A 24,123-nucleotide genomic window follows, 5' to 3' on the forward strand; every position below is an offset into this window, starting at 1 on the left:
TTTCAGAGCCTTTGGAAAGTTAGTTACGGCTTTGGGTTTCTGTGACTGTGGGTTTCTTCCTTTAAGCACCGAAGCCGAATTTTAACAAGCCCCTGCATTTATATGGGCCCTGCGCACAGCACCCTCTCATAGGAAGTCTTGATGTGAACAGCGCAGCAGCCCCCTGAGGTGGGAGGGGTGGCCGGGGCTGTCGAGCATCCGTGACAGGTCAGGACGCTGAAGCTCAGAAAGGGTGTGATTTGCTCAAGATCACAGAAGAGAGTCGGACTATTCTAAGAATTTTCACTCTAAGAGTGGTATCTTTGGGAAGTACTTAGGGATATTCTTAGTGAAGTCACCACTGTCCGCCCCACCCTCCCCACTTTTGCTGTCCACCTGTCACTTCTTGACATTGTGACTATTCACGCAACGCTGTTTTCATCTGTTCCGGGCTCAGAAACCGAATATCCACGTTTGCTAGGGCTTTTGTGTGAGATATTGCATTTCAGCTGAGGACGGCGGAGTGGGTGTATGGAACGTGAACTTTGACATTGCTTGGTGTGGATGCCTTTCGAGTTCTTCCTGCTTTTCCGTTATGAATTGCATCCCTGATAAGCTGCTTAAATATAAAGTGTTCTCTCCCCCCCCCCCCTTTTAAAACTTCATTTAACAAAGTGGAAAGAATGTAAAGATCCTCAGGAAGCAGTGTGGGATGGACCTCGGAGTTGAGCAGACATGGCTTCTGGTCCTCCCTCTGCCACTTACTGCCTCAAATGATGTCGGGCAAATTAACGGGTATCTCTGTTCTACTTTCCTCATCAGTACAATGGGGGGAATGATCGTTACCACCCCTCAGCATTGCGTTGAGATGTGTGTTTGTAGGACGTACTCAGTGACATGTTGTAGCTATTAGTTCTTAGTGATAGACAACTGGTGATGTATTTCTTAGACTTGTCACTGCCTCTGTAAGTATTCCATTTCTATTAAATAAGCCTTTGGTCTTTTTATATTCCAGCTGTGAAAGTAGTTCATCAATGAATTGAAGAAGTCTTTGACCTTAAGGACTTGTAATTAGTAAAATTTCAGGGAAAAATCTGTCCATTTAAGATACTTATTTGACAACATGATAATACATGGCAAAGCATCAAACTTATTTTTAATGGGCAAGAAGGTTGAAAGCAGCCTAAAAAGGTAGATTCCTTCAGTATGGACTACAAACAACATCTTTAAACAGGAGGCAGCAACTTGGCAATCTACAAAGATCATAATAGAGTAGCAGGGTCAGGGCCAGTACAGAAGCTGGGGTAGGTGGGCACTCCTCAACTAGGAAGGTCTTACATGTAGTCTACAGGGGGAGGCAGACCCTTGACGGTGTGGTGGGGACCAAATTGAAAAGGAAAACACCTCTGTGCCTTTTAAGCTTTGAGAAAACACGACAGAGCCTCAAGAAAAGCCCAGTATCTCCTGATGCTTGGCTCTGAAGAGGATGTTGGAGCCAGGGCTGAGGATGCGAGGCAGCACGCCCTCACCAGTCTTACAGCAAGTGGTGTAGGGAGCTTAGCGATCTCAGGGAAAGTGGAGGAAATCAGCTGTGTGGTGGGGGTGGGGGGGGGGAGTGCGTAGAGCTGAAATTCTCTTACCTCAGGATGTTTTTTTGGGGGGGGGGGAGTTTATCTGAACTATTAGGAAGAATGGTATTCGAATGTTCTCACAGTTTCCTACTCAGATGAAATACATCATCATTTGAGCAAAGTAGCTTCTCACAGAATCTTCTTGGTTACAAAATGGTAGCTCTCAACAGCTAAAAACCATGTTGGGAGACTTCTTACTAAAACTGTAAATCACTGAAGAGTAAGTGAAACAACCGTATAGTAATAATTCAGTAGGACCAGATGTCCCATGAGTCCTGTCTGCCTGTCTGCCTTTGGACGAGTAGTTGCTCCAAGTTCCTAATCCAAGTTTAACCCCAGGGCGATTGTGGACTCCCGCGGTTGAGTATCCTAAGGTGGTCTGCCTTGTTTTGCTAATAGAGACCAGGATCATGGTGACTATGTAGATGAGTTTAGCTTTAGCTTCCTCACCCCCACTCTGCTCCACACCCAGCGTGGGGCTTGAACTCATGACCCTGGGATCAAGAATCCATGCTGTACTTACTGGGCCATCCAGGCTCCGCCAGGAAAGGTTTTTAGTTCAGAACTTCTGTCTATTGTCTCTTTCCACCAGCCACAAGAGTTCTGGTCTTACTCATTGATGAGCTATATCAATATCTATATTTTAGAATATAATTTGGCACATAGTGTGCAGTATTTCTGGATTTAATGAATTTATCCATCAGGAGTAGATTTTATTATCTTTAAAAATTGGAAATTAACTCCCTTGGAGTATTTTTTGTAAAAGAATTCTGTAGTGCAGTGTGATATTTTGGAAGGATGTGTTGATTTTTACAGCTTGTTTTTCTTCAGCTCTTCAGCTCCAGTATTACGTTGGAGAAATTATTACCTAGATAATTCCTTTGTTGTTGCTAAAGCTCTTTCTTAGACTCCCAAATTAGGGAGGAACAATAGAAGTCCCCTCTGTAAGACTCTGTGGGATGCCTGAATCTCCCAAAGACTACCTACGGAGTGGTAATTGAGCAGACCTGGGTCAGACGTGCCCTTGTGCTTTACCTGACTTTTTTCCCCCCCTCTGTCTTGACCAAAACAGTTAAAATACATGTGTTACCTTGATAAAGGGGTACTATGCTTTCCTCTTTAAAATGCTGGGACTTCTTTACTCTGGAATTTTAGTGAAGATCATTATCAAGCTCACTATCCGGTGACCTACAGCTTTTTTTTTTTTTTTTTTTTGAAGATTTACTTATTTATTTTTGGGATAGAGAGAGAGCATTTGGCAGAGGGACAGAGAGGGGGGCGGAATTTCAAGTAGACTCCCTGCTGAGTGCAGAGCCATCCCATGGCTGGGTCTCACAACTCTGAGATCATGACCTGAGCCGAAACCAAAGTCAGATGCCCACTGACTGCGCCACCCAGGTGCCCTAACCCTCAGCTTTTTTACACTCTTTCCTTTGTGGAAATTGTACTGTTTGTCTGCCTCTGTCCACTCTTTTAGATTTCAAGGATAAGCCTGATGGTGCTCCTGGCTGGCTTAGTCGGTAGAGCATGTGACTCTCGGGGTCGTGCGCTGGAGCCCCCTTGGGTGTAGAGCTTGCTTAAAAAAATAAGCTTGATGAGGAAGACTGTGCTGCTACGGTCATTCACCAGAGGCGCATCCTTTCTCCCCGTACCATTTCCCTTCCAGGTTGGGATTGTGGGGGTTAGTGAGTGTTTTCACTTAAAAGTGTATTGTGAACCATGATGCTTATTATCTGTGACATTTAAAAAAATGAAGCACCATTGGATGGTTTTGGTTTTTCAGCCAGTTACCGTTATACGCAGGAGAATGAGAAGATGCTTTGCTCACCTTCTCAGTATGACTAGGAGATGGGAGGGGGCCCCTGTCATTAGAGTTTTTTTGGCAAGTTTCACTTTATTCTAGGCATCAGACTCCTACTGCATATATTCCACATGCATTGGTTCTTCTTAACTCTAAATTCCTAGCCACAGAGAGCTCTTAGCTGATACTCGTATGTACCTGTGCTCATGTTTTTGTTGAGGATTCCTTGAGCCCAGAGTAGATCCTGGTTGTTTGGGGGTCCTGACGCATAGGCAGTTTGGGAAGGAAGAGGAGATGTCAATCATTCTACAAAATACAAGAATACCTTGCAAATTTTATGAAAACAGATGACCATGGGAATCCTTGTGGACTTAGATACCTATTAATCGTCTCCTTAAAGTAGAGAAAGTAGAACCTAGTGGCTACGAACGTGGACTGTGGGGACTGTCTGGGTTGGAATCTTGGTTCTGCCTCTTACTCAGTGACTTTGGGCAAGTACCTGTGTCTCATCTGTAAAATAAGGATGTGGAAATACCTACCTTTATAGGGCTGTTGGGAAAAATAAGTAAGGTAGACAATCCACGTCAAGTGTGTAGAATCATGCCTAGAACCCAAAGTGCCCATTATGTAAATGTTAGCCATTTTTTTCACTTTGCTGGCTGGTTCCCTGGCTGGTTCTCCGCCGGTTAGGCTCAGTCCTGTGTTTGGAGTTTCTCTTACCTTCTAGATATTGAGATTATCTCCAGGACTTGGACACTCATTGGGGAATCTGTATCTGAATGAGACTTCTGGCAGATAGGGGACCAAGATGCCAAGCGGTCTCTCTGGATTTCGCTGCTGTGTCAGGAATAGGACCTGCCCCTGGAGTCCTTATTCAAGACTCCTGCCCCTGGTGGCCTGCGCCTCCTCGGTGAAATCCCGGGGCCTCTAACCCTGATCTCATTCTGTCCACATTGCCCTCAGAGCCAGGGACTTCTGTGTGGAGCTAGGGGCTTCGCTTTCTGCCCATGTTACTATTTGGCTTTTTCTTCCTTAGAGATTGATTTTTGTGGAGATCAGAAAGCTCTTTCATTGCTTGGTTTCAGATCAGCCTCCTGTTTCTCCACAGGGGACTGACAAACATATCTACCTCTTCGTGTTTCTTTTCTTTCTTTTTTTTTTTTAAGATTTTATTTTATTTTATTTTTTTAAGATTTTTATTTATTAATGAGACACAGGCAGAGGGAGAAGCAGGCTCCATGCAGGGAGCCCGACGTGGGACTCGATCCCAGGTGTCCAGGATCAGGCCCTGGGCTGAAGGCGGCGCTAAACCACTGAACCTGGGCCGCCCAAGATTTTATTTTTTTTAAGTCATCTGTACACCCAGCGTGGGGCTGGAACTCCCAGCGCTGAGGCTGAGGGCCACAGCTCCCGACTGAGGCAGCGGGCCCACCTGCCTCTGGGAGTAGATCTTGGCCGAGCTGGAGGACTTCAGTTTTGAATGGTCCTGTGCAGGCTCCACCTAGACCTGTGAAGTGAGAGCAGGAGCTCAGATGGCGTAGGCCTAGTTTTCCTCCGTGAGGCAGGGAGGGAACTTCTTCACCCTCTTCCTTCCGATGGGAAGCCTCGGGGTGAGCGCCACCCCAGTCCGCAGCGGGCAGGCCAGGGACGTGGAGGCAGGAGTGCAGAAAAAAGAGGAGGCCCTGGGGCTTGCAGGGACTCTTCTGGGCGGGACGTAACCTAAGCATCCCTGGCCATTTTCTGGTCCTCCCTCACAAGTCTCCAGGGGATCCTAGTTGTGGGGCGGCTCGACAGAGCAGCCTGGGATTTCATGGTTGTTTCTGTCCCCTGCCCGAATGTTTGGACCCAGGCCTGTCCTCATTGTCCCAAGCCCCTCAGCCTGCTTATTAGTAGTGCACGAGGCTCTGCACACGGGGAGGGGGAGAGAGGGAGGGAGAGAGCGAGCGAGCTCATGTGCTCCCTTAGAACAGTTTTCTGTCCCTCCTTTTGTTTCACATGGGAGGAAATAGGAGAGAAAATAATCAATACCATGTGTAGTCCGTCTCTCCTAATTCAAACATGTGATTCGACTTGGAATGCAAAAATAGCCAGAGCAATCATAGCTCCAGTCGAGGATAGAAACTGCACTTAGGTTAACCGTCGCATTGTGAGCTGGTCAGCGTCCTTGGCCCTCAGCGGCGAAGCTGGAGCTCCGGGGCCTTTCTCTAGGGTTCACAGACGGCCGCCCCCCGCCCCTGAATGGGCCCATTCTCTGCTCTGAGGACTGGAGGGCATTTGTCTCTACTTTTTCCTTCCCCTTCTTGAGGGACCTGTATGTTGTCTGAATCCCTCAGCCCCACCTGATCTCGGCCACACACACGCACAGGCGTGAGCTTTGCCAGCCAGGCTTTCATTTTGAATTTTCTTCCTCTCTGGGCTTGATTTTTTTTTTTTAATATTTTTCTTTTTTTCCTCTTTTCAGTGACTGCTCCACTGTTGACACCCCTTCCAGCGTTCCGTCTTACCGCACCTTCTAAAACACGCGTGTCGTAGGAGGCTCTTTTTATAGGGGCCAGTGGAGGAGTTAAAGTGTTTTTCGTCTGAGACATCCCTGCCAACTATCCTATGAACTTTTGAACCATACCGGCAACGCCCTTTGGGACTGCAGATTCCCCATGGGCTGCTTTGAATCAATGTTTTCTCGAACTCTGCAGCATATTCATGGTGCATCAGTCTGATACGGTGATGGTGGTAGAAGTGGCTTTAGGATGCACTTTTCTCCACGAATTGAAAGGACTTTATTTGAAGCCACAGTCTAAGGCTGCTGGCTAATCGTCCCCTAGCAGCACCGCAGCTCCCGGGCCGCAGGATAGTAGAGGAGTGCCAGTATCCTGTATCCCTGACCCCTACCCAACCACTTGGGCGACTTCAAATATCATTCGACCATTTTAGACCTGAATTAGAGTCTGTGGTATGGATCCTTGTTGTTCACTCACGTAGAAAAGTGCACAACTTTTGAGCTTAACATTTACAAGTGTTCTAGGTAGTACCAAATGGCCCCCTAAAAAAATCCATTTATACTTCCCACCAAAGTTATGAAAGGGAAGGTGGCTTCCCTCTTGATGCTAAAAAGAAAACAACAAAACTATATCAGAGCGGCCTTGTCAAAATCCAGGTCACTTGCTTTAGTTCATTATTATCAAGTCACGAGTCACTGACATTTGTAACTCCTACTCTCTCTACCACCCCACCACTCAGGTGACAGTTGGCAACAGAGTGAAGTAGGGGCATCTCTTTTACAGATTATTTGACAAGGAGGAGGGTTTTTTTTTTTTTTTTTTAAGATTAAATTTATCCATTTGAGAAGAGAGCATGAGGGGACGAGGAGAGGGAGAAGCAGTCTCCCCACTGAGCAGGGAGCCCAGTGTGGGGCTCGATCCCAGCACCCCAGGATCATGACCTGAGCTGAAGGCAGATGCTTAACCAGCTGAGCCACCCAGGTGCCCCAGATAATAAGTAGTTTTTAAAATAGAAAGCCTAGGCAGCATCTTAATGATTTTTTAGCAAAATGGCTATCTAATAATATCAAGTAATTGTTCTGTATAATATATTGAATTTAACGGAGGAAATCTTTTTGATACCCAGACGAGAATGACCAGCAAAGCACAGATAGAAGGATAAGGGTTGACATTTATTGATTTCTTCATGGTTTACATGAACTAAGTCATTGATTCTTTCCAGCAACTCTCTGGTGGAAGTGCTGTTAATGATTCCTGGTTTACAGGTGAGGAAACTGAGGCACAGTGCAGCTGGGACTCCAACTCGAGCATTCAGCTTGCTGAGCCCATGCTCTTCAGTGTTTTAATTAGAAGCCAGAACTCAGGGAGAATTGGCAGCTCTCAAAGGGAAGAGGAGAAGGCAGGCCAGAGAGGGAAGCTCGGGGATGATGTCCTTTACCAAGAATGAAGCCACAGGAAGAGGGGTGGAGGGGCTTTCTGGAGTGCTGCAGAAACACGCCACTGGATTTGGCTCCTGAGCAGTCGCTGGTGACCTTTTGAGAGATCGTCTCCGGTAGAGCAAATTTCCAGAGGCATTAGGAAGAAGCACTAAATGGAGAGGTTGGTCATGAAATGAAAGAGAAACAGGACAGTGTTTGAAGCTGGCAGTTTTAGTCAAAGATGTGCCTGTTGGGGGCACCTGGCTGGCTCAGTCGGAAGAGCGTACAACCCTTGATCTTGGGGTCATGAGTTCGAGCTCCACGTCGGGTACAGAGACTATTTAAATGTTTACATATATATATATGTATATATATATATATGGCCTCGGCTGCCCAGGACGCCCAGCTGGGCCCGTGTGCGGCCTGTGCCCGGCCGTCGTCTGCGAGCCTGCGGGCCACAGGGCCGGCTCTGGGGGGCGCAGGCCTGGCGGGAAGGGATTTCTTTCTCCCTGCCCTCAGGCTGCCTCACACCCAGCTCGGCTGGGCCTTCCTCTGTTGGCCGCAGGTGGCGGGGGCTGTGTGACCTTGTCATGGCCCCCACCCCCACCCCCCCCACCCCCCGCCCGGCCGCGAGGGTCAGGACTGCAGAAGGAAACCACGTTCAAGTTTTGCCTTTTTTTTTTTTTTTTTTTTTTTTTTAGGAACTCTGTCAACCTTGTGACTATTTCCTTTTTTGTTTCAGTGTTTAGGAAGCTTGGACCCTAGTGTGTAACTGTCCTGTGCCTGGTGGCAGTTGTGTAGGACTCGGTGACATGAGGTGCTTGAACCTTACTTTGGACTCACTTTGTCTTCACGCTCCCCACTAAAGTAGACCAAAACCCTTTCTAGATAGTTAGGGTCTCAACAAGTTGAGTGTCCTTCTACCTTCATATGTGATCTCATTGTAAATTATAAAATTTTTAAAAAGAGGAAATGTAGGGACATCTGGGTGGCTCCGCAGTTGAGCATCTGCCTTCGGCTCAGGGTGTGATCCCGGGGTCCTGGGATCAAGTCCCGCGTCGGGCTCCCTGCATGGAGCCTGCTTCTCCCTCTGCCTGTGTCTCTGCGTCTCTCTGTGTGTGTCTCTCACGAATGAATAAATATTTTAAAAATAAATAAAAATAAAAAGAGGAAATGTGAAATTCCATCCTGCTTTTGAATGGAAATTTCATATCTAATTTTCACTGGGGAGGACAAGGCCCTGGTGCACGGCGATGTATCTGTAAGACTGCTGTGGAATCTCACTCGCCGGCGTCTAGCCTGTGTTTCCAGCGAGAGGTATGTGAGCTCTGTTCTCTGCTGGTTGTGTAACCTGGATTATAGTTAGAAGAGGCATTCATGATCTGAGATCTAGAGCTGGGCCCCCAAAAGGAGCTCCTGATGTACTGCAGGCCGTGTGAAAGGCTGGGGCCCTGCTTCTCCTTGGCCTCCTTTCCACCCATGGCCCATCCAGTAGCTCAGAGTAAGGGGGTGGCCTGTGTCTCGACTCACCTTTGGGGTGGGCAACTGGGAGCACTTGGATGAATGTGGCCAGCGATCTCTGATCTCTGGGTCAGAGAGCTTTTCCTGCCTCAGTAGAGGGGAGTTCCTTTGTAAATACAGTTAGGGTACACTTGGGGCCTTGGAGATGGATCTCCTGCCTCCTCGGGTCACAAGACCCATCCTAAGGAGGCCCCCTTGCTATATAACTGATGAGGAGTGAGCAGATGTTCCGCTACAGAAAGTTCATTGCCATGATGTCCCTTGGGATTATAGAAACAGAGGACAACTTTACAGCACAGTCCACGTGCCTGAAGGTTGTATCGGAGGCACCTGCCCAGGACACAAGTGCCTGAAGATGTAGACGGCAGTGAGATACCAGAGGCTTGCAAGTCTGATGAGCCGCAGAAGAACAGCTGGAGAACTCTGAAGAGCATCTCTGTTTCCATCTATTTTGTCCGTGGGGCCTCAGTGATGGTGCCGTTCAGCAGGATTTCTGCAGCAACCTCAAATTCAACACCCAGCCGGCCTCCTCCGGCTAGCAAGAGAATGTTCTCCAGCAGGCTTGCTCATGGGTCTTCTCCCACCTGTGCTTCGCTGGCTCCCATGTGCTGTCTCCACTCCCACATGCTTCTAGTATGTCTCCCTAGAATTTCTACATACTTGCTTTGGGTCTGCCCGCAGTGTGCCATTCAGAATAGATGGACTTCCTCTTCTATATGACTTAATTTTTTTTTTTAAAGATTTTTAAGTAATCTCCACACCCAAATGTGGGGCTTGAACTCGTAACCCTGAGATCAATAGCTGCAAGCTCTACTGACTGAGCCGGCCAGGCCGCCCCTCTATGCCTTTCATCTAGGTAGATGGTGCTAGCCTGTTTCTTCTCGTGCCCCCCAAGTCCCTTCCAGGTTATAGATAGCCACCCCTGGCTAACCAGTCTTCCTTTAGAGGCTGTGTATGACTTTTCTGATCTTTTCTCCATTCCATTTGCCTCTTCTAGAAACTGACGTCAGATTGTCAGCGTCCCCTTAGAGTGCGGCACACAGAATTGATCACAGTAATGCCGCGGATATGGTTTAACCTACTAGGGTCCAGTGGGATTATTACCTAACTCCTTTGTTTGACTACAAAGCACTGACTCATTCTGTTTTGATCGCTGTAATGAGGTAGAGGAGGCATCTTCATGTCAAAGGATTCTAGGCCTTGCTCTGGCAAGTTGGTTTTCCCTCTTTATAAAGTAAGGGTGATGATTGCATAAGGTTTTCTAGTTCAAACACTCCTCTCACACCTGTTTCATTAAATAATCCTCTCCCTGGCTACCCCATAGAGCTGTAGTTACCAAGCACACGAGACAAGCAGTAGCATTTTATAAAGAATTGTGTATACCTGTGCAGACCAAGACTGCAGTAGCTTTTTCGGACAGAGTTGTTTAGCTTATTGAGTATGTGTGACTAGTTAGTTCTAGAACTAACTAATCTGGTACTAATACCAGATTTTATATATAGCTGGAATAATTTATTAAGCTATGGTTTCTTTGAGCTGCTCCCGATTTAATTTTCTGTAAGTTTAATAAGTATGCCCAACAGTTTCCAGGTTGTCAGTTGTTAATTTGTCATCAAAACAGAGGAGAACAGGGGTGCCTGGGTGGTGCAGTTGGTAGTGTGTCCGACTCTGTTTCAGCTCTCAGATCCTGATCTCAGGGTCTTGAGATCGAGCCCCATGTTGGGCCCTGTGCTCAGTTCAGAGCGTGCTTGAGATTTTCCCTCCCCCGCTTGTGCTCTCTCTCTCTCTCTCAAATAAATAAATCTTTAAAATATAAATATATTTAAAAACCCCATAAGGGAACAGTTGTAAATCTAAGCCTCAAGGTACATATTACTGGGAGCTCCTCCTGCCTTGACCGAGATCAGCAGAGGGCGTGGTTGTTGCTTCTGCCCCGGCCCTACTTCTAGAGTTACTAAACTGGACATAAGGAGCACCATGGACATAGGGACTTTTATGAGAAAGTAAAACAAATATGTCCCCAGTGATCCATCTAAGATTACTAGATTGGTAGATGGAGGAGATGTGGCGCCTATAAAACCCAGCAGCATTCAAATGCAGATGCCTTTCCGAAACAAGATCTTTAAATCTGTGACATTTCTCTGGTTGGCTGCTACTGTCCGTGGATGAAAAATCATTTATTGTGTACCCACTTATGGGCCAGATGCACCCGGCATGCACTCTGGGGTACGAGAGAACTAAAGCCTGGCCTGCCCCCAAGGAGAGGACGTAGGCACGTTGGATGTGGCTTGCCATGGGTGCAAGTACCTGGGCAGGGGGCGGGAGGGTTGAGGGGTGCCGAGGGAGGTGGTCACCATAGGCCCTCTTTCCAGGAGTCCACTCTAGCATGACAGCAGGCTCTTGAGCCCGTAGTAGAGAGGTCCTCGCCTTCTGGGTGGGAGTCAGGAAGCAGTGGGCCCACATCTAGGTTCCTGTTACTTTTGTTTGTCGAGGTTTCTCACACACTGAGCTGTTTAATATGTGCATCTTTGTTCATCATTCTTTCGGAGTCTAGATTCTTTTGGGAATCCAGCCTCTAGGCTTGCTCCTAACCTGTTGAGATTTAAAATTTCAAAGTCCAACTTTTTGGGTTTTTTAGATGTTATCTTTTTATCGTTTTTTATAATTTTAATTCCAGGATAGTATACAGTGTCATATTAGTTTCAGATGTGCAATATAATGATTCAGCATCCCTCCCCCGCCTGCCCTCGGTAACTATCAGTTCTCTATAGTTAAGAGTCTGTTTTTTGGATTGTGTCGCTGCTCGCTTTTATTTATTTATTTTTACTCCTTTGCTCATTTTTTGCTTTTTTTTTCATATGGTGAAGTTATATAGTATTTGTCTTTCTCTGACTGGCTTATTTCACTTAGCACAATATTCTCTAGCTCCATCTGTATCATTGCAAATGCAAGATTTTATTCTTCATCTATCGATGTACACTTGGGCTGCTTCCATAACTTGTCTATGGTAAATAAGGCTGCTATAAATATGCGGGTGCATGTATCTCTTTGAATTAATGTTTTTATATTCTCTGGGTAAATACCTAGTAGTAGGATTACTGGATCATAGGGTAGTTCTGTTTTTGTTTTTTTTTTCTTAAGATTTTATTTATTTATTCATGAGAGATACAGAGAGAGGCAGAGACACAGGCAGAGGGAGAAGCAGGCTTCTCACAGGGAGCCCGATGTGGGATTCGATCCCCAGACCTTGGGATCACACCCTGAGCCGAAGGTAGGTGCTCAACCGCTGAGCCAGTGTCCCTGCATACTTCTATTTTTAACTTTTGAGGAACTTCCATACGGTTTTCCTCAGTGGCTGCACCAGTTTGCATTCCCACCAACAATACAAGAGGTTTCCTTTCTCCACATCCTCACCAGCACTTCCTGTTTCTTGTGTTTTTTATTTTTGCCCTTCTAATAGGTGTGAGGGTGGTGTCTCATTTTAGCTTCAATTAGTGTTTCTCTCATGATGACTGATGTTGAGCATCTTTTGATGTGTCTGTTGGACTTTGGATATCTTCTTTGGAGAAATGTCTGTTCATGTCTTTGGTCCATTTTTTATGGGATTATTTGTTTTTTGGGTTCAAAGTTCAACCTTGAACTATGTATATTCTAAACTATATAGTCTGAAGGTCCATTTCTAGGTAGATAAGACAAAATTGACTTTCTATTTTTTCTGCAATTTCTTAACATTTATTATAAGCTGTTTAGGCAGTGGCCCAACTCCTCTTACATTATTTTAAAACTTTGTCAGTGTCATAGTATTGGTCCATTGAGTCATAATGTCTTTGCATTTATTTGAGTATACATATTTGGAGAGAAAAAAAACTGAGCTGGTGCCATATGCTGATACATTGGTCTGAAGGTCCAGCTGTCCCTCCGAGAGAAGGACCCAACTTTAAAACGCCCATAGGCTCTCACCCAGGAGAAGACCATGTTCAGTTTGAGCCCGAAGATCATGAAGCCCCATGGCAAGAGGTTAGGTAAGTTCAAGTCCGGCATCTACCAGGCTCTCCATGAGCTGGAGAGGAACTGGGACCCCAGGGCCCACCTGAGGGAGCTGAATGCAACAGCAGCCAAGGAAATTGAAGTTGGCAGTGGTTGGAAGGTTCTTATCACCTTTGTTCCTATTCCGGAACTAAAATCTTTCTAGAAAATCCAAATCCAGCTAGCCTGTGAATTGGAGAAAAAGTTCAGTGGGAAGCTTGTTGTCTTTATTGCTCAGAGAACTCTGCCTTAGCCAACTTGAGAAAAGCCATACAAAGAATGAACACAAGCGTCCCAGGATCCACACTTTGACAGCTGTGCATGACACGGTCCTGGAGGTCTTGGTTTTCCCAAGCAAAATCGTACGCAAGAAGATCCACGTGATGCTGGATGGCATTCAGCTCACAAAGGTTCATTTGAATAAAGCCCAGCAGAGCAACATGGAGCACAAAGTTGAAACTTTTTCTGGTATCTGTAAGAAGCTCACCAGCAAGGATGTTGACTTTGAGTTCCCAGAGTTTCAGTTGTAAACAAAAATGATGGGAAAGAGAAAAAGCTTTTAGGTGTCCTTCCTGTTTACTTGAGGCAAATAGAGTTTTCCATCGCTCTGGAATATATGATCATTTCTCAGATCTTTAGCACAGTTCTTAGAATGGGGCTCGGATTCTATAGTGACCTTGAGGAAGGCATGCAATCTGTCTTGACCTTCTTAGCCCAAATGTAAAGGGATTTTCAGTAGAATTCCCACCTCCCAGAGTCCCCCATCAGAAAGGATTTCTGCTTTTTAAAAAGCAGGCACTTCATCCTTTTCATCAATAATCTGAAAAAGAATGAGAATTTGGGATGCAAAGACAGGAATGAGCTTTGAGATGAGTGGTGATGGGCAGTATCCCAGATAAGTCCCAGTGGAACCTTTTGAACTGTAGACAACAAAGTGAACAGGTTGCAGTGGGGATTGGTTAATAGAAAGCTTTGTGCCTCTGTACTCAAGCCAATATAAAAGGAGAGCATTAACTCGGATGTGTCAGGCATTGAGACGCGCCCGTCTATACCCGTGGAACAGGCTTCATGCTCACAGTGGTCCCGGAAGGAAGACGACAGTGGGAAATGGGGTCACCAGGATTAAGTTGCTTACTTAGGTCACACTAGAATTGGGAACACAGTTTTGGGCAGTTTTTAAAGTTTGATTACCAGGCCGGTGATCTTTAGTTTGTTGTATCTACAATGTGAATGCATACTTTAAAAATTTGCAAAGGTATGTGGGGGGTTAAGGTAGATAAGAAAATGTTAAAGCCAATGCATTTTCATGCTTGTGTGAGCTTTCAAGAATGGCAGGTAATGAAGAAGGGAAGAGGCATCATAGTTTTTCAGATGAAAATCTATTTGATCCTTCTATTAGGACAGTGGTAGTCCCAGTGGGTTCTGTTCTGTATTTTATTTTAAGGTTTTATTTTTAAGTCCTCTCTATATCCAGTGTGGGGCTCTAACCCACAACCCTGAAATCAAGAGTCACATGCTCCACCGACTAAGCCAACTAGGCTCCCCTGAATCCTTTATTTTCAATATTCTATTACTATTTTGCAAATGTTCTTAACCTTATGTAATAGGTATTTGTTGGGGCGCTTGGATGGCTTGGTTGGGCATGATCACAGAGTTGTGGGATCAAGTCCCGCATGGGGCTCCACTCACAGTGTGGAGTCTGCTTGTTCCTCTCCCTCCCTCTGCTTATGCACGTGTGTGCTTGCATGTGCTCACTCGTTCTCTCTCAAAATCTTTAATAGGTGTTTATCGCTTTCTACTAGCATGTAAGCTTTTCAGGGCAGAGACTTTGCCTTTGAAGCTAACTGGTATGCAGTAACCGCTTGAAAGATAGAAAGGAAGGAGTAATGAAGAAAGACATTGAGGGAAGAATCCATGGGGCAGCAGGATGGCTCAGTTGGTTAGGCCTCCAACTCTTGATTTCAGCTCAGGTCGTGATCACAGGGTGGTGGGATTGAGCATGGAGTCTGCTTAAGACTCTCCCTCTCCTCTGCCCCTGTGCTCTCTTTCTAAAATAAATAACTAGAATATTTTTTAAAGTGTGTGTGTGGGGGGGTCTTGCCTGGTGGCTCAATCAGTTAAGCATCTGACTTCAGCTCAGGTCATGATCTCAGGTCATGGGATTGGGCCTCGGCAACAGGCTCCCTGCTGAGGGGGGAGTCTGTTTATCTCTTTCCCTCTGTCCCTCTCCCCTCCTGTGCTCTTTCTCAGATAAGTAGACAAAATCTATAACACAGAAACACTTGAAAAAGAGGGGAACTGCATTGAATATGATTGTGCTTAGAGGGTTTAGGGTAATGCTGGATTATCTTGGTGACATGCATGCAACAGGGAGCCTAGTGATCTGGAATTGTCTGCTTCCAGGTTTTATCAAGCACTGTGTAAGAATACATCATGAGGAGTATATGGAATAGATCCATCTTCATTCTTTGTAGATTCTAGAACATTCCTGGGCATAAACAGGGCCCTCAGACACTTCTTGTATGTTATATATACATATGTGTGTGTGTGTGTATACATAGGTATATGTATTATGTATGTATATATATTCATTCACTGTCCCTCGTGCTGGATACACCCCCACCTTTTTATAAAATTGCACTTTGGCTGAATGCTCCCCACAAATGCCAAGAAGCACCATAAAACAGTGCAGGAATTGTACTCTGGGATCACTTATTGAGGTGTTTTTGAAGCTCGGTGTCCCTCCCTGCTCTGTATCCCCTTTTAGGAATTCTGGTGGGGAAACTTCTCAGATTCCAGTACCTGGAAGGGGGATGGCTGTGGGCAACCAGCGGGCTTTCATCTGATCCCTTTATTGTTACACAGCGGAGGCCCTCTGCGCTTGTGCTTGTGAAGGGGGTCTGATTCTAGTGCAGTTTTGTACTGGATGCACCCTAATATATGTGTGCATGTGGAAGAAGTAGCAGACAGACAGGTGCTTTACCTCTTGGAAAGGAGTAGGGTTGGGGGTGGTGGTGGTGAGGAGGTGAGGAGAGAGCTGTGCGTTTTCACTGCCTCATTGTTTCTCAGCCTTGCTTCCATCATTGCTTTCCCAAAGAAAGTTTGTAGATGTTTTTCCTAATTGCCTCCTGTCTCCCACCCAATTTAGTACAAAGGGATAGAGTTTGTTGGGGAGGGGCATAGATTATTGTAATGTCTATGGTAGTTTTCAACCCATTTTCACCCTTTTGGAGGGCAGTATTATACCCCGTTGAAAATGCAGGCTTTACATACTTCTGTATTATTTATTACTTATCGTTTATGATTTTTTTTAAACAACTGTTATTTTAGAAATCCAAAAGAACAGTCCTGGAGCTAGAAAGGTTCAGCTGCCCTGGATCCAGAGGACGACTCCACACTGGTGCTCTTATTTCTGAGGAGCAAAGGGGGGGCAGCAGGTTGAAGCCACACTGGTCCTGAGGGCAGGCACAGGAGGAAGGGGGGGCACCTGCAGATGTCAGCGGGGTGGGAGCAGGACAGGCAGGGGGCCGGTCATCCAGCCCAGATGCCCCAGAGGCCTATTCCTGTCTTCATTTTCTTCATCTTTTGATTGTATTTGGCAAGGGGGATGTTGGTGAATATTAGTGAGGAGCCTGCAGTGGGTGTTCCCAGTGGGGTACGAAAGTTACCTGGAAGTGTGCCTCCCCATGAGAACGGTCAGGAGGCCTGGCTCTGGGAAAGGGGTATTCGGGAAAGGAGGCCTGGCCACCAAGAACGGGGCCCCCTGTGTGCTCTAAAGACCCAGGCAGAAACTCTGAGAAGGTGGTTTGGGAAGATCAGATAAAAATCAATCTTGAAGAAGAGTAAAGAAAATGATGTTTATAGATAACACGGAAGAGTGATCTTTTAAACAAATCAGAGTGGAATTCCCACGATGTATTAACGAAGTAATTTTCTAAGCTAATTTTCTTGTTTCAAGGAAGAAAGTGTCTTTTTTCTGCCTGATGTTCAGAAATTAAAGCTTTTTAGATAGAAATGGTGAATGAATTTTATCGGCCAAAGCTTTTTAATTGCTCTTGGGCCCTCAATTTTAAAAGTTGTATATATCAAATAATTAAAAAATAACCTCTGTAGTTAAAGAATATAACCACATTTGCTTGGGTTTTGTTCTGATACACTTTTAAAGGAAGCACTTCCAATTTCTGTGTCTTATGGAACAGTGCTGCAGGCCAGGAGCTAAAAGATGATTTGAAACAGATTTTTTTTTTTCCCTAGGTGATTTCATAGGATTTCTTTTTTTTCATTTTAAACTTTTTTTTTTTTTTCAAACGAGTACATACTCCTGAAATTTGAATTGTTTAGCTGGCCTGTCTACAGAAAGCTCACTTATTTAAAAAAAATATTAGCAGGCATCCCGGGTGGCTTAGCGGTTCAGCGCCACCTTCAGCCCAGGGTGTGATCCTGGAGACCCTGGATCGAGTCCCACGTTGGGCTCCCTGCATGGAGCCTGCTTCTCCCTCTACCTGTGTCTGTTCCTCTGTGTGTGTGTGTGTGTCTCTCATGAATAAATAAATAAAATCTTTAAAAAATATATTAGCAGTCTTTAGGTAGAAAAATCCTTGTTGCTCCTTCACATAAAGGAAAACTCTAAGCCAGAACCAAAGTTACAGAATGTGGATGCATACTGACTTTGCATTTTTAGTTTATCACTTGGGATCTTGAGCTTGGCATGTATGTGCTTATGAATTTTTCCTGTGCATGTGCTATTACATTAAGACTAGAGAGTCCACTGTCCAGAGCCCCATCTTGCAACTAGTTGGTGGTAGAGTTAGCATTTGAACCCAGGTCCAGCCGATTGCAGTCCTTGATTTTTCTCTCATCACTCCCTTGATGAGAGCAGTCAACAGAGAAGATAAATTTCTCTCTGGCTCTTCTACTAGGATATTTAACGTTAGATCTGTAATCACTTTGTGGTTTGGGGCATAACATTGAATCTGTCAGACACATTTGAGTAAATGAAAAATATGCTTTTATGGGTTTTTTTGTTGTTGTTGAATACTGATTGGTCTCATTTGGTCTCATCCCCTCAAAAAATACCCCAAACTCTTATAACTTCCATTTTCTACATTTGAAAAAATAAAAAGAATGAATTTCTTTATAATTTTTGCCAATTGACAGATGGTTCAGACAACATAGAATGGGAAGACACCTAGTATACTCATTGAATTCAGCCTTCTTGTTGTATGGACAAGAACTGGGTCAGAAGTAAGATGAATGAACTATGCCCCATAGCAAGGTGTAGAGCCAACTCTCAGCCAAGATAGAACCTCTCCTACCTTAGCACAGCACACCGTTTGTCTTTAGATTTGTGAAATGCAACTCCTAATTGAGAGTGCTTTGCATCTGAAAAAAAATTAACTCCAGATTGCTTTCCACAGCTAATGCTTAAGGAGTACTTGTTTTTTTTCTTTGCCTTTCCTGTTCCATCCATACCACAACCCCTCCTAGCCACCCGCATTGATAGGTTTTGTTCTAGTCACTTAAAACAAGAGTCCAGGATGAAAATATAGTTGTTTTAAGATTTTTTTCTGCCAAATTATTTATTCCATTTTCTAAAGGTGCCATTATATAGATAGAGATGGCTGATATGCTGGAGTGGGACATGAGGGTGGGGGGGAATACTCATTATCTAAGAATGCGTATCTGAGGTATAATAGGAGTGGTGGCACCTTCCTGCTTACCAGTGGTGAGGTGTCTGTCCCTTTGGCAACACCTTCCCAGCATCACTAACCTCCTTGTTTCCTCTTCCCACATCCAGATCCTATGTAACCACGACTGGCAGGAAATCAGAATAAATGTGTGTGTGTTTTTAGGTGATGGAAGTTACTAGAGGGTACACAACTAACGCTTGTTGTGTACTAGCTTTACATTGTACCTGACCTGTCTTTTATAAACTAACCTCCAGGCCAGAATTTGATCGATGATACATTGCACAGTGTTGGTTATCTTACTTATGAAAATGTAAACTCATTGAATTTCTGTTTGTAACTCTGGCTAAGTAAATCTACAGCTTAAATAAGTTACCCATAATTTGGTCAGAGGCCTAGTGCCATTTCTCTAACTTGGGGGGAAAATGCAGGTCAAGGGCTGCTGTCTCTCTAAATGACCCTCTAAGGTAAAGCAGAAACCCCACCCGTGCCTCTTGGTGGCGAGGGGCCGGGAGAGGGCTCCTCTGTGGAACTAGAACTTGAAGGCCCTCTCCATAACAAAAATGCCATCAGACTATATTTTAGTAGTGAAACTTAATCATGTTTTATGGAAGCAAATGTTCCTCCGTTCATTTCCATTTCCATGGATGCTGCAATAGTCACTTACAAGCTCATCATGATCTCCATCTCCCTGGGCATTATCTGTGTGTTGTTGGCATTTTCACCTGTGTAATGAGAAGGAAAATGACTCCTAATCTTCTCTTCTTTCCAGCTGTGTTCTTCTTAATTAGTAGACCAGCCTCTTTAATATTCCCAGGACAAGGAAAATCTTGGGAAGTTGGGCATTGTGGTTTATAATATTTTGTGTAGATTTTATTTTTTCTTAATTGAGGTTTCTGGTCTAAGTATGAAGAAATCTTTGAAAACCTGTGTGTAGTAGGGTTTAGCACATATAATAGAAGAGCATCTGTGTTGCATAGTTGTCGTTATTGTAGAATTCTGTAAGCAAAGAGTTAAATTTTCTTTCCGTTTTATTAAATGTATGTCAGGTACAGTGCTAGATCCTAACAGTCTAGAAGTGACTTCTGGGAGGAGCCCATAGGGTATAGACGACAAACAGAGCTTCAATATCATACCGGAAGTACAATAATTAGTGCCGAGGAGTGCATGCACATGCTCACACACAGTGTGCATTTGGCTGAACAGAGGGATACAAACAGCAGAATTTTGCAGGCAACAAAACTATTGGCCTGAAAGGTCTTGGCCAATGAAGATACTATGTAAAATAGTTGCATGTGTCAGAATCCTACTGCCCCCTTTTTTGCGGGTGGTAATTAATGACTTAATCTTTAAAATTTAATCTAGCTGGTGCCATTTTGTAATATGCTATTAACTCTTGTGCTTCCTGTGTGTTATGAGTGGAAATCTGTCTTCTCTTGATCCATCGTGTCTCCTTCTCTATCCCAGCTTCTTTCCACGTACTATTCAAATTCTGTGTTAATATTTGCCTTCACCAAAGATTTTTTTTATTAGTCACTGAAGCTGTAATCATTGGTTAGATTTGCCAGCGAACTCCAATGAGTGTAATTTACTGCCTGTCACAGTTGTGGTCTTAATGGATAATAAAAGAGCCAGTTGAAGTCAACAGTTTTTGATGCTTTAGTGAAAATCCTTCCAAAGCTGGTTAACTTGTCTTTCAGATTGCTTCCAAGTATGATCATCAAGCAGAAGAAGATCTTCGAAACTGGATAGAAGAAGTGACGGGCATGAGCATTGGCACCAACTTTCAGCTGGGCTTAAAAGATGGCATCATACTCTGCGAGTAAGTTGTGGCCATTTCTGTTCTTCTGGTCCTTTCCAGGGACTTCTGTGTCATCCTCCTTCCCAATCCAGGGTGTCAGACCTTGAAGTTTCACACATGTTTTCGATGCTTCCTTCACTGATGTGAAAGGAACCAGCTTTACACTCCAGTCCTTGTTCTTGTGTGAACAATAAATGTCACCTACACTTTTCTTTTCAGGCTCATAAACAAGCTACAGCCGGGCTCAGTGAAGAAGGTTAATGAGTCCTCGTTAAACTGGCCTCAGGTAACAGCCAAACCAGCAGCCTTCAGTTATTCTGTATGCAGCAAAGACTTGTTTCGTTTTACAGTAGACATTTTAGCAGAAATTTGTATACGTGGCTGTATTTTGTGTAGTTCTGTGATTGTTAGATGCTGAGCTTAGTCTGTCTACTTTGAGGGAGGATTCAGCACCACTTAGGTGTGGAGAAATAGAAATACAACCCAGACCGTAAGGATAAATGAGGGGGAAAAGCAAGGGGCTTAACATAACCACTAATGGTTGACTATAGAGTAACACTGTATTAAGCAGTCTTAGTTCATGAATGGGTCTGATGAAGCAAGCTTAGATATTTTGAGTATGTGTTTTGAGATAATAAGGAAAAAAGCATTTAGTAACCACAAATTTATGTTTAAATTGACGTCAAAACGTAACTTATTAATATGAGTAATTACATACCGTTTGACAAAATTTGAGCCCTGGCTAACTAACTCTGACAGAATCACAGAATTCTTAAAAATCTCTGAGGGCGATCTTGGCTTCGAAGAACTGAAAAAAAAAATGACTGCATAAAAATATTAAAAAGACCATTATGTGACCCATTATGAAATACTCTCTACTCTTTCCTTTTCCAGAGGGAGCTGTGCTTAGTGTGTTATTGGCCAAGAAGCCTTGCCAAGCAGCTTTCTGCCTGGCACCTTACTACTAGTCACGAAGACTTAGAATTCTTAGATAACGTGAACGTCAGTATTGAGCGCCCCAAGTTACATGGCTCTTTTCCTTTATAGCTGGAGAATATTGGCAACTTTATTAAAGCTATTCAGGCTTATGGCATGAAGCCACATGACATATTTGAAGCCAATGATCTTTTTGAGAATGGAAACATGACCCAGGTTCAGACTACGCTGGTGGCTCTGGCAGGCCTGGTATGTATATGTCTTTAATGGCGGATTTTTAGAAGGACCCCTGTGTTAGTGATGAAGCGCGACTCTTCTCTCCCGTGGGAGTTCAGACGAGGCAGGGAGGGGCCTCTGTCTCCTCCATAATTATTAGTTTTGTGGAAAGGCTGCTGACATCAACTGCCTCCTAAGAGAGCTTAATTAGAATACTTACATTTCAGAGCTACCTGTATTACTGAATGGCCTTAAAGAAGTTTTTCATCCCTGGTTTGAGTATTACCTAATGAGGCCTTCATCTGTGGACAATGTCATTTCTTTGTTGTTCCTTCTGTAAAAAAAAAAACTCTTGGCGGAACCTCCACATTTTCGTGTCTCTTTTTAGTAAGTGTAAATTTCTGTCTAGGCTAAAACAAAAGGATTCCACACAACCATTGACATTGGAGTGAAGTATGCTGAAAAACAAACAAGACGTTTTGATGAAGGAAAATTAAAAGCTGGCCAAAGTGTAATTGGTTTGCAGGTAAGTAATGTGTTATTACTTGATCAGTCACTTCTTCAGGATCATTAATTCTCACAACGTGAAGTGTGTCTCTTATAAGTACGAAATGGATAAGATGAATCATAATGTAGGTTTGGGGGATGGATATGTAGTTCATATAATTTATGTCCGCTTAAAGCCTAGGGGACACTGATGATGGCTTTAAAAGAAACCTCAGGCATGCCATCGGACATGACAGTTGTTGCTCTAGAAAAAGATTTCCCCCCACAGTTATATTGTCTTTAAGAAAATGTACTTTGTAAATTACTAAACGTTATTGACCAAATGAGGCAGTTTTACAAAGCCTTAATGCTAAAGCCATTTATCTGCATGATACAGTAGCCAAGCGCTATTAAGAACAAAAACAAAAACAAAACAACCTGAACTAAGTGTTTTTTTGTTTTTTTACCCCCCTTCACATTGTTCCCCTGGAGAGTGTCACAAAACCACCACTGCTAAATGTCCAGTATGCTAACGGCTTTACTACATCTGATACCTGCTTGATGCAGTGCCCCTCTGTTGACTGAATGTATATGAGGTGGATTTGTTTTTGTACAGTACAAAATTGTATCTGGTAAGAAACTGGAAACCTGAAATTCAAAACAGTAATCAGTTGGTTAACTTATAACTTAACAAAAAGTAACTCTAGAGCAAGGTAAAAATGATAGACAAGCATTCAAAGATTAAGGAAAACAAATCACGTTCTAAAACACTATGGTCAGTGTCCTCACAATTTTAAAGATGCACCTGCATATTTTTGTGTGTTTATCTGTATGCATGTGTATTAATACATACACAGATACATAAGATAAATCTGGGTGGTAGGACTGCAGTGATTTGTCCTCTTCCCTTCCTTTTTAAGAAAAAAGATCAACAGAAATGGGTCCCCAACCAGTAGAATGGGTATACTGGTTGGTCTTAAAGCCATATACTCAGTGGAGAAGAGAATTATTGTTCCTCTGAGCTTCACATTCCTCATTCTTTTTATGTGGCTCTTTTCCCATGAAGATGTTGGTGATTTTGGTGAAACTTTAAAGAAATCCTTGCTGAGCTGCCAGAGAAGACACCTGGCATTTGCAGTCACACTCTATACAAACATCTGTAGTAGAAAAGCCTAGTGCCTAGCCAGAGAGTGCTCCTGTCCCTTTATATGGCTGAAGCAGGTACCTCTTAATTTGGTTATCTGTGCTATCAACAGTAGGGAGAAGAGGAGCAGAGGAAAATAATCATTCATAATTCTGCCCTCTTAAAAACTTGTTTAAATTTTTCTTTTTAAAGTGAGCACCCTGAAATTTGGGAAAGCATGGAGATTTTGTATCTAGCTAGCCTCAGCACAAAAAGGGACTTGTCAATTGTGCCCCTCCATCTTTTTTTTTTAGTAGAACAGAGAGTTTGGCTGGTCATACATGTTGTTGTTGACTTCTGATAATCAGTGCTAATTTTATTTTTATCTTAATAGATGGGAACCAACAAATGTGCCAGCCAGGCGGGTATGACAGCCTATGGGACCAGGAGGCATCTTTATGATCCCAAAATGCAAACTGACAAGCCTTTTGACCAGACCACAATTAGTCTGCAGATGGGCACCAACAAAGGAGCCAGCCAGGTAAGCAATGCCTTTTTGTGCTTGTAGCAAAGAGTACAGAAGGGTTATTTAAATTAGCATTTATTTCATTCTTTATTAACTAAGTTCAAAGGGTGGTTTTTGAATTTTTTTTTTTTTTTTTTTTTTGGTCCTATGGTGTATTTAGAGTACATTCCTTCAGGAAAGTAGGTTTTGCTGAGAAAGCAAAAAAAAAAAAGAATCAGAGGACTCTTTCTATATAGTAATACAAGTATGGTGTGATTCACGGCTTTTTCTGTCAGTTAGAAGTAGAAGAGCCACCTTTCCACCTAACCAGAAGAAAAAAGATAAGTTTATTATAGCAAGTTTATTTCTTGATCCAAATCCAAGTAAATTGCTATGCCTTGGACTTTTAATTTTTATAGGATCCCTTAATTAACTTGGGAGGTAAAACTATCTGGTGCTCTAAGAAGTACTTAGCTAGGGATCCCTGGGTGGCGC

General features: G+C 43.8%; 3 protein-coding genes across 10 annotated transcripts in view; 2 read left to right on the forward strand and 1 right to left on the reverse strand.

Moving 5' to 3' along the window:
* Positions 1-24,123, forward strand: part of CNN3 (calponin 3) — a 28,095-nt gene that overhangs the window by 1,712 nt on the left and 2,260 nt on the right. For 2 of the 3 annotated variants that reach the window (XM_025417576.3, XM_025417577.3), the window contains exons 2-6: positions 20,262-20,383; positions 20,582-20,648; positions 21,410-21,547; positions 21,924-22,040; positions 23,518-23,664. In XM_025417576.3, coding sequence (XP_025273361.1) covers positions 20,262-20,383; positions 20,582-20,648; positions 21,410-21,547; positions 21,924-22,040; positions 23,518-23,664 — 591 coding nt within the window. Of the gene's footprint in view, positions 1-12,729; positions 12,871-20,261; positions 20,384-20,581; positions 20,649-21,409; positions 21,548-21,923; positions 22,041-23,517; positions 23,665-24,123 lie in introns of those variants that run through there. The other variant, XM_025417578.3, reaches the window with a different exon arrangement.
* The window catches only part of SLC44A3 (solute carrier family 44 member 3), a 111,901-nt gene continuing 95,147 nt past the window's right edge, over positions 7,370-24,123 (reverse strand). For all 6 annotated transcript variants that reach the window (XM_049111652.1, XM_025417567.3, XM_049111648.1 and 3 more), the window contains one exon: positions 7,370-7,496. The gene's annotated coding sequence lies outside the window, so the exon portion shown is untranslated. The remainder of the gene's footprint in view (positions 7,497-24,123) is intronic.
* Positions 12,822-20,255, forward strand: LOC112640826 (40S ribosomal protein S7). Its single transcript, XM_025417579.3, is given in 2 exon segments — positions 12,822-13,133; positions 13,135-20,255. Coding segments are annotated over 2 exon segments (582 nt in total). The 3' UTR covers positions 13,405-20,255.

This window comes from Canis lupus, chromosome 6, assembly GCF_003254725.2.
Source record: "Canis lupus dingo isolate Sandy chromosome 6, ASM325472v2, whole genome shotgun sequence".
NCBI lineage: Eukaryota > Metazoa > Chordata > Mammalia > Carnivora > Canidae > Canis > Canis lupus.